The sequence below is a fragment of the Scyliorhinus canicula genome, chromosome 7 (genome assembly GCF_902713615.1).
Source record: "Scyliorhinus canicula chromosome 7, sScyCan1.1, whole genome shotgun sequence".
Classification (NCBI taxonomy): Eukaryota; Metazoa; Chordata; class Chondrichthyes; order Carcharhiniformes; family Scyliorhinidae; genus Scyliorhinus; species Scyliorhinus canicula.
The window spans coordinates 189,742,988-189,753,562 of record NC_052152.1 but is presented as its reverse complement, the minus strand read 5'-3'; the positions used below and the strand labels follow the sequence as shown (position 1 = coordinate 189,753,562).

The 10,575-nt window shown below is 48.2% G+C and overlaps 1 protein-coding gene across 2 annotated transcripts in view; it reads right to left on the bottom strand.

The window, feature by feature from the left end:
• lama5 (laminin, alpha 5) overlaps window positions 1-10,575 on the bottom strand; it is a 324,952-nt gene that overhangs the window by 72,595 nt on the left and 241,782 nt on the right. For both annotated transcript variants that reach the window (XM_038803518.1, XM_038803519.1), the window contains exons 42-46: window positions 10,047-10,160; window positions 6,766-6,893; window positions 6,418-6,498; window positions 4,759-4,973; window positions 567-661 (exon numbers count right to left, since the gene is read on the bottom strand). In XM_038803518.1, coding sequence (XP_038659446.1) covers window positions 567-661; window positions 4,759-4,973; window positions 6,418-6,498; window positions 6,766-6,893; window positions 10,047-10,160 — 633 coding nt within the window. The remainder of the gene's footprint in view (window positions 1-566; window positions 662-4,758; window positions 4,974-6,417; window positions 6,499-6,765; window positions 6,894-10,046; window positions 10,161-10,575) is intronic.

The window sequence follows — 10,575 nt, the reverse complement described above, 5'->3', positions numbered from 1 at the left end:
TCTTACTGACCTATTGGTTGAATGTCTGTGTCATGATGTCTCTGGTGCTCCCTCTAGTGTCTAGCTAGGTGTAGTGTGTTCACATTAACCCCTTGTGTATTTACAGTGATACATATCACCACACCAGTCATCGACTCTTTGTTCACTGAAGACTAGGTTGTATCATAGGGACAGTAGGGAAAGACTTGCACTTCCTCCACCAATGCTCCCTTCAATTTGTCTTCGCCATGTGTGGCCTGCTTCGGGTACTGTATGGTCCCTTTAAGACTCGCGTATGGACATGCATGTCATAAAGGGAACATTGGTATGTTCAGCCTATTTGCTGCACTGAGCAGCACATTCCGGATGGCAGCCTTGAGGGAATATTGTCCTCCAAACTGCTCTCAAAACACACATTGCACTTAACAAACTGGCAAACATTTTGAAAGAATAAAGCATTGGTTTCGTGTTTCAGTAATGAAGAAATCACTGCTCTTAGATGTGATTCAGTCAAAGGTTCAGTCGGAATTACTAACCAATATGAAGAAGCGCAATGTCTAAAGAGAACTAATGAATACTACACTTACCTCACAGTGGTCACAGTGAGCTCCTGTCACGCCAGGTTTGCACCGACACTCACCAGAATCACATGACTCTGTGCCACAGGGTGAACAATTACATGCTGCAAATTTATGAAATAAAAAAATGATAATTTTTTAATGACCAATGTTATTACAATGAACCCTTGAAATATTCATAAGTCATAACAAGTTATTAACTTAGATTTAAGATACTTATATCCAAAAGCAAATTATGTTAAACTCACTCTGCAAATCTGATCCCTTGATTGACAATAGATTAAAATCTGATTTGTGCTCATTGAGTCAGTGGTGGCGTGCCTGCCTGAGTCAGAAAGCTTTGGGTTCAAGTCACCCTTGGGCACATAACCCTGTCTGACACATTTAATGTTGTCTCCCCTCCCAGGTGGATTGTGAAGGTTCAAGGACACTAGTTGAAGAAGAGCAAGGGAGTTTTTCTAATGTTCTGACCGATATTTATACCCTCAGTCCACACTACCACAAATAGGTTAAGTACTCGTTTATGGGACCTTGCTGTGGGCAGCTTGGTTCCCAGATTTGGCCTACAAAATTCAAAGATGGCATTCCACAAGCCATTCGTTGACTGTAAAGCATTTTGGGATATTCCAAGTAGATGAAAGGCACTATATAAAGTGAAATATTTTCTTTTTTTTCTTTTGATTTATGGAAGGACAAAAATCAGAATATTGTACATCGCATCAGTTATAATCAACAATAAATTGTATTTATATCATACCTTTAACTTAGGAAATGTCTCCAGCTTCATAAGAGTTAGTGATGAAGAGCGCCACATGGAGAAAAATGGAAATCTGGCACTCACCCCCCCAAAAGGCTGTGATCGTTGGACCAATTTAAATTTTCAAAGACGGATATTGCTAGTCTTTTTTTGGAGCGGCCGTATCGAGGGATATGAAGCCGATTTGGGGTACAGATTGACCATAATCTAGCTGAATGACAGAACAGGCCCAATGGGCTGAATGGTCAGCTCCTGTTCCCATGTCCCAGCGATTGGTTGCATCCCATTGGCTAACAATTCCACAGGGGAAAATTCATCAAGCTCCTGAAAATGACTGAAAATATAGCACAGTCCCACAACAGACGATTCATTGAAAGAGTGACAGCACAAATCAGGGTCTGTATTCTCCGACCCCCCCTGTGGGTCGGAGAATCGCCGGGGGCCGGTGTGAATCCTGTCCCCGCCGGCCGCCGAATGCTCCAGCACCGGAGCATCGTGCCGCGCTTGTCGGCGCCCCCCCCCCCCCCCCCCCCCCCCCCAGCGATTCTCCGGCCCGCGATGGGCCGAAGTCCCGCTGCTGTAATGCCGGTCCCGCTGGCGTGAATCAAACCACCTCCCTTACCGGCGGGACTGGCGGCGTGGGCGGGCTCTGGGGTCCTGGGGGGGGGCGCGGGGTGATCTGGCCCCGGGGGGTGCCCCCACGGTGGCCTGGCCCGCGATCGGGGCCCACCGATCCGCAGGCAGGTCTGTGCCGTGGGGGCATTCTTTTCCTTCCACGTCGGACATCAACCTCTGCGGTGGCCGACGCGGAGGTGACCCCCCCCCCCCCGCGCATGCGCGCGGTTGACGTCAGCAGCTGCTGACGCTCCCATGCATGCGCGGACTTCCGCCGGCCGGCGGAGTCCCTCCGGCCCCGGCTGGCGTGGTGCCAAAGGCCTTTCCCGCCAGGCCAGCGGCGCGCCAACCACTCCGGTGCGGGCCTAGCCCCTAAAGGTGGGGGCTTGGCCCCTAAAGGTGCGGAGGATTCCGCACCTTTGGGGTGGCCTGACGCCGGAGTGGTTCACGCCACTCCATCCCGCCGGGACCCCCCCCACCCCGCCGGGTAGGGGAGAATCCAGCCCCAGGAGTGAAAATGAACAACACGCATGAGTTCTTCCAACGCTCTCCCAATGCATAAGCCTTTGATCTGGAGTAAGTTACTGACACAAAAGGCCAAACCGAATTTCCTATCAGCGCTCCCTCCACATATAGCTGATGATATTTGTTTGGAGAGCTGGTGCAGGTTTGAAGGCCAGGAAGTATGAATTATTCCATTCACATTAACCGTACAAAAGAGAGAGGTTTCAAGTGAAAATACTTGAAAGTTCAACATGAAAATAAAGGTGTTGCTAATCAGTGGTAGTCTTCCTAAATGACTTTCCACTCACCTGATTTCTATTATATCAATTTGAGTTGAAATTCAAAAACTATGGGCGAAATTCTCCGCCCCCCACGACGGGTGGGAGAATAGCGGGAGGGCCTTCCCGACATTTTTCCCGCCCTCCCGCTATTCTCCCCCCCCCCCGCCGAAGTCCCGACCCGAATCGCTGCCGCCGTTTTTTTACGGCCGGCAGCGATTCACAGCTGTTAGATGGGCCGAAGTCCCAGCCCTTTCCGCCGTTTTCACGAACGGCAAACACACCTGGTCTTGCCGTTCGTAAAAACGGCGTCACCAACTCGCTTTTTATAACCATGGCACCGATTGGCACGGCAGTACCACGGCCGTGCCAAGGGTGCCATGGGCCCGCGATCGGTGCCCACCGATCGCGGGCAGCGGGCCCGATGCCCGCGCACTACTTGTCCTTCCGCCGCCCCGCAGTATCCATTCGCGGGGCGGCTGAGGGGCAACCCGGCCCGCGCATGCGCGGGTTTCGCGCAAAAACGCGATGACGTCACCCGCGCATGCGCGGGTTGGAGTCTTCCAAACTGCGCATGCGCGGCTGACGTCATATGACGCGTCAGCCGGCGCTAACTCCGGTAAGCGGGCTTAACGATTTTCTTGCCGGAGCCTACGGCGTCGGGCTGCTAGCCCCGACCGGGGACCAGAATCGGTCCCCCGTCGGGAAGGGGCGCGCTGCCGTAAAACCCGCCCGGGTTTTACGGCAGCTTTACGATTTCTCCCGTTTTGGGAGAATCTCGCCCTAAGTGTCTGGGGATATAATGGTGTGACAAGCAATTGTTTTTTTTTTAAATTGGCTCTGGTTGAAGACTGGGTAGTTTTCTCAATTTGGACTGAAAATTTGAAACCAGGGAAGTCAGAAAAATTAGGCCAAGTAGGGCTGACTGATGCCAAGGTGCAAATTCACGGCTGTGCACACTGGTTTGTGTGTCCTTAGTTTGTGACAGGAGCTTCTAGGGCATAAGACCATAAGACATAGGAGCAGAATTAGGCCACTCAGCCCATCGAGTCTGCTCCGCCATTCAATCTTGGCTGATAATTTCTCCTCCCCATTCTCCTGCATTCTCCCCATAACCCCTGATCCCCAGGGGACCAGGGCCCTTCTTATAGCAATACCAGTTCTGAAGGCAATATGTTCTAATGCCAACTAACTGAGCTGATGTGAAAGTTCAAGAAGTTCTGACCAGGCTTCTTTTGTGCACATGCGAGACGCAACAGAATTATAGAATTGTAGAATTTACAGTGCAGGAGGAGACCATTCGGCCCATTGAGTCTGCACCAGCCCTTGGAAAGAGCACCCCACTTAAGCCCCACACCTCACACCTTATTCCCGTAACCCAGAAACCCCACCTAACCTTTTTGGACACTAAACGCAATTTTATCATGGCCAATCCATCCAATCTGCACAACTTTGGACTGTGGGAGGAAACCGTAGCACCCGGAGGAAACCCACAAAGACACGGGGAGAATGTGCAGACTCCGCACAGACAGTGACCCAAGCCGAGAATCGAACCTGGGACCCTGGCGCTGTGAAGCAACTGTGCTAACCACTTGGCTACCGTGATGCCCGTTAGTTGCATGCAGTCATGATTTTTTTTCAAAGCAATCGGTTATACTTGGTTCGAGAGAGTCTAAATGTGAGCTCACGTTATTATTTTATGACATGCAGTCTTTAGGCTGAACTTTTGTGGGTTTGTCAGCTCACCACCCTGATCCAAATCATTATTCTGGGTAGCGCCTCATTATGAACGGCAGTCCGCTGGCTGGCTCCCTGTCACGCAGAGGGAGGTCGCCAGCTCTGTGACAGACGAGGATGTCTCTTTTGCTCTCTGTAGAAAATGATTGCTTTTGATTTGCACCAGGTCAATTCATCTTTCCAAACTGGACATTACTTGCAATTCAAGGAACTGAAGGTATTTTACTTTAAATGAGTACCGTTAAAAAAATAATCATCTGGTTAAAGAGTTCAAATTCCAAACGCAAGTATATCGGTAAACGTAACTTACGTGCACAATTCTTAGCCGTCACAGCATCGCCATAGAAACCTGGCGCACAGTGTTCACAATGAGGCCCATCAGTGTCATGCATACAGCCCAGACAAACGCCAGTCAGTGAATCACAATTGCTGAAGAGCATGTTAGAATCCGTGTTGCCATTACAGTCGCATGGTTGACATTGGCTTCCCAATACCATTGGGTTTCCGTAGTAACCTGGGGCACACCTTCACAAGAAAGGAGAAAGTCATCAATAGGGCCAGTCGGCAAGAACAAAAAACAATACAAACACACACTGCCCAGGTTTCACTGATTATTCGAGAATTTGGATATTGTTGCAGGGTTCAATACATGCACCATTCTACACATCAGTCTGAGGATGACATGGGGTAGATTAGGTTGATTTACTGCCAGACTGGCCATTCAACGTTTTAACTTTACTGAGTGAGCTCAAACCGCACAAGTCAAGGACATTCGGAGTGTGAACCTCAAGATTTGCAAACACCTCACTACATAGCTTGTAAAGTAGCGGCTCTTTGCAGCTTCATTGCCTGTTTCACAGCTTCAGACACCTGGGACAGGATTCTCCGACCCCGCGCCGAGTCGGAAATTCGGCCGGGGGTGGGGGGGGGGGGGGGGGTGGATCACGCGACGCCGCACCGACGATTCTCCACCGAGTTCAGCTGAACCCCGCCAATGCCATTCGCGTGTGGTCCTACCCGGTGGGACCTCGGCGTTCATGCTGCGGGCGCCGTCCTGGTGTGGGGAAGGGGGGTCTGACTCCGGGGGGGGCTTATCCGGGGGGGGGGGGGGGGGGGGGGGGTGCAATGTTCCTTCAAGCCAGTCCCCTGTTGGGCTCCGCTATGTTACCCAGGGGCCGGAGCGGAGAAGGCAACCCACACGCATGTGGGAACACGCGCCGGCCGTGGCGCACATGCAAGGACCCGCGCCCGTGCTGGCGCCCATATCTGCAGCTGGAGCTGTGTGAGGCGCTCCAGTGCCGTGCTGGCCCCTTGTGCGGCGCAGGATCGCTCATCCTAGGGGTCGGATGGGGCCGTCGTAAAACACTCCGGGGTTTACGACGGCGTCAACACTTAGCCCCATTATCGGAGAATCCCAACCCTGATACCACTGACTGTTTCTTCAATAGTCACGTACATCTAATAGCTTGGGTTTGTGCTGAGCACAGGCCAAAGTCCTTGAGTCTTTTTTTTCCTCATCCAGCAGACTGCAAAATACTTTTAAATGTTGGAATATTTTAACAGAACGTAATAAATAGGCCAACCAATGGCCTTTTACGCCTGCTTCCCCCATTTGATAAGATTGAACCTCTCAAATTCAAAATTTGAATTCAATTTTTAAAAATCTGGAATTAAAAGCCTTATGCAACAAACTATAAAAAATATGTACTTCTGTTGCTGCACATTTTGCACTTAGTGTTTGAAATTGGCTACCCTGTCTATTACTCAAAAGAAAGTACTGTAGCCAGAAAGTGATTTCCTATTCAGCTATTACGAATATAAAAGATAAGCACCATACTTAAGTAGATTTTAAAATTTCTGTTCAGACGAATCAATTACACTCCATAACAGTTACCTTCTCCATTATTTGATAGGTCATGCAGGTTAATAAGGTATAGTGCGTTTTCCCCGATCACACACAAACACTGACCTTTCACACTTTACGCCAGCATAGCCTGGTTTACAAAGACACTGCGTATGATCTCCACGGTTGACACAATCCTTCGCAAAGCTAAAAAAAAAAGGTGTTAGAGCAAGGGGGAAGAAAAAAGGTGACACACATTATTAAATAATTACTTCACCAAACTTCAAGAACAACTTCATTTTAACAGAATTCTGTAGAAGGATCATTTACATCCAAAATGTTAACCCCGTATCTCTCCACTGACGCTGCCAGGCTTGCTGAGCTAATCCAGCACTTCTATTTTTAACTTAAAATTCAGGGGTTTTTTCCACTACCCCCTACCCACCCCAAGTCTAATGAACTGGCAATACATACTTGTTGGAAGAAACAGTGAGAGGGCACGGACACTGAACACAAAGCGACGCTGCTCCAACAGTAGCATTTTCAACGAGGCCAGCCTTACAGCGTTCACAGTCATCTCCTTCAGTGTGATGCTGACAGTTCTAGAAAAAGAGTTCTATATTTTAAAACTTTGCCAGTCAACTTGCGCTCAAAGTGTTCTTGGAGAAATGACTTAAAAATCTGATTTGCTGAATGCACGCTAGAGGTTGAGTCTCCTTTATCCGAAACATCGGAGACCAATTTTGTTTTGGTATTCGGATAGTTTCGGATATATAGCTAGGATGAATAAGTAGCGACTTGTGGAATCCTAGCTAGTAATGAGAAGTTGGAGGAAGGTTTTGTGTCCCTTAGTTAAACCGTTTGTGAAACAAGGGAAAGTTCTGAATGTTCTGATAGTCTCAACAAGTCCATCAGCAGGCAATGCAGGACAGCATCCTGCTCTGATTGGGGGACTCGCCTTTAGAGCAGTAAAGCACTGTGCCAGGGGTTGAGAGGTGGTGGATGTGCTATTATCATACATGAAGACAATGCAAGGGTTAACAAAATGTATACAGGCATCCACTAGAGGGAGCTAGTCCCATAAGTATATAAGGGATGGTGCTAGGCCTTGTGGGGCAGATAATAGAGGCGATGGTAGCAGATGAAGTGAGGAGTTAGCCAGAGACAGACTGAAGGAAGATAGTAAGAGAGGGCAGATAGTAGTTTAAAGTGGTAGTGAGTTTAGATGTAGATGAGAGTCGTTTATGTGTTATTTATCAACTGTATGTTTCTATGGGATAGGTGTCGAATCCAGTTAGTAGTGTTAGAACATAGAACAGTACAGCACAGAACAGGCCCTTCGGCCCTCGATGTTGTGCCGAACAATGATCACCCTACTCAAACTCACGTAACCCGTATACCCATAACCCAACAATCCCCCCATTAACCTTACACTACGGGCAATTTAGCATGGCCAATCCACCTAACCCGCACATCTTTGGACTGTGGGAGGAAACCGGAGCACCCGGAGGAAACCCACGCACACACGGGGAGGACGTGCAGGCTCCACACAGACAGCGACCCAGCCGGGAATCGAACCTGGGACCCTGGAGCTGTGAAGCATTGATGCTAACCACCATGCTACAAAGTAATTTTGTTTGTTAACAAAGCTTGTTGTTCTTTGATTAACACTATGCATCAAAGCCATCTGGGTAAAGTAAAGAGAATAACACAGTGGAGACTTGGGAGCAGTTTGGATGATTGTCTGGTGTGAAGTTTCTAAACTTTCCTTGAGTGGAGCAGCAGCCAGGTTTCTGACATTCGGCCCAGCAGCCTGAGGCAAAAGTGAGGGTCACCGACCTTACTGAAGGCTTTGCAGGCTTACACCCTAATGTTAGGACCGAGGAGGCGATGTTGGCCGACGCCCGTCGCGGGGAGCAGCAGGGCGACGCTCGACCTGCTAGGCCAGGGCTGGGAAGGGCAAAGAAGCCTGCTCGTTCTGAAAATTCACATTCGTTGCAATCAATATGAAGAGACACTATGAATCTGGCAGTCAAAAAACACAAAAAAATGAAGGCGAGGCAGGGGGACAAAGCGAGGCAGAAATACAGTTTGGCACTTTACTTTAAAAGGTTGAAGTATTGAGCAACTCAGCTCATTCATCCTCAACAACAACATCCACCAAAGGTTTTGGTGACTTGTCTGATGACTGCGCCATGCCGATTGCCAGAGACAACACGTGGCCTGAAAAACTTGAGCAAGAAGTGGATTCTGAAATGGGATTGGAACTACAGGATCCTGCCCAAGATCATTCTTCTGCAGCTGAAGTGAGGGAAGAAACCTTCCCCGAAGACATTGCCTTTTGGTCAAAATCTGTTCCACTGGGTATGACTAAATATTTTGTAATAAATAGACCAGACAACATAGGTAACATGGGAAGTTTGAGAAGGTTCAAGACCAAAAGCTGTTTAGAGTCCCATTTTATGAGGGTGAAGAGAAATGTCATGACGGAAAGGAGAAATAGGTTGATTTTCTTTTCACCTGGGTGTGGACCTCGATTTTGGCCCGACGCCTGATTCTCCGCCCGATCACAGTTCGCGTTTGTGGCGTTGTGAGGTGGAGAATTTCACCCATAGTGTCCATCACAGTTTTTAAAATGTTGTTTAGCATATCATTCATTCGATTTCATCTTCGTAAATCATTAGTAGGTTTTGCGTATGTCTCATGACAGGAATATATAGCAGCTCTCAATTTGTAATAATCATTCCTTCACTTTACAACCTCGCACATTCGGCACGGTTCAACAATTACAGATTATGATCACTGTTCATTTTTTCAGGCAGCAGTTGCTGGTAATGGCACTGTTGCTGCCATTTACACCTCCTCTAGGCCCATTTTGTGTTTGCTTACTGTCCCATTACCATCCGATTTTGCTTTGTGCAATCAGACCTTTTGTCATTTAATCACTCCTACCCTCCACCTTATCAAATACATTCTTCACATTAGTTTTTCATCTCTTTGCTTGCTAAAAAATTGCTACATCTTTAACTTTTCCGAAATCAGATGAGAGATTGCAGGACTTGCCCTGTGGGATTGAGGCTCCGACATCGAAACAAAAAGGACCTCCTGGGCCCACACTTGGAAGGAGCCAGGCCAATGGGGCTATTTTCCCAGACCTGGCCTCCTACTTGCCCTCCAAGTCTGGGCTAATTGGAGACTGTCCAGCACGATCAAAGGCGGGTGCTGAAGTGTGTAGGTGCCCCCATTCCCAGTTGCCGATCCCCTGCCCCCAGTGGGGGGATAGGAGGGCTAAAAGACATAGGACCATCAGGAAGGAGGAAAACACCTGGCAGTTACATTGCTATAGTTCCAGGGTTTATGAGCAGGAGCGTGTTTGCCATTGTATGGAGCCTCTGGCTCTGATGGTGGCCTCCTTATGTGACAGGGAGTTGCTCAGTCCCTGGCAAAATGTTGGGGTGGCCTTTAAAATCATTCGTAATTGGAGTAGTAAATATGCAAATTGGCTGCCCGCCTCTGTGGTACAGGCAACCAATTTGTTTCTTCGCTGCAGGAGTTTCCCATCAGTAGGGCTGAATTAGGGTGACACCCCCCCCCTCCAACCGATTGTCCCATTTCTCTCTCCATAGATGGGCCCGAGCTGCTGAGCATCTCCAACATTTTCTCTTTGTATTTCATTTTAAGAGACATGTCCCTGGTTCAATGTAATTTTGTACATTTGCAAAATAATAAACAGGATAAATACTTATAATACTCACTACACATACTCCAGATCCATCAAGGCACTGGTCAGAATGGCCATTGCAGTTACACGGTACGCATTTACCCAGGAAAAGCCCTTTTGTATCTCGGTAATAGCCTGGTGAACAGTCCTGTCGCATAAGGTTTTAAGAAAAGGGAGGGGGGGGAGAAAAAATCTAGGTTTTCAAATAATTCGTTCTTCCAAGTTTTGCACAGTATATAACATAATCATACACCTGAACCATAAAGATAAATCAGCCATTTTGTGCATTCAAGTTTCAATGTCAGCCACACTCCGGTAAACAAGTTAAAGACAGCATTTGATCTCTTCCATCCAATTCGCTGAGATGAAATGTTCCTCATCCATTTGTCAGAATCTTGGGCATCATTTTTTGCTGAATAAGATATCAGGGGGATGGAATCAAAGCGGATAATTGGAGCTAAGGTACAAACCAGCTCATGTCCTCACTGAATGATAGGGCAGGCTCGAGGGGCTGAACGGCCTACTCCTGTGGCATATTTTGCAGCTGGAAATCAGTTCAGTGC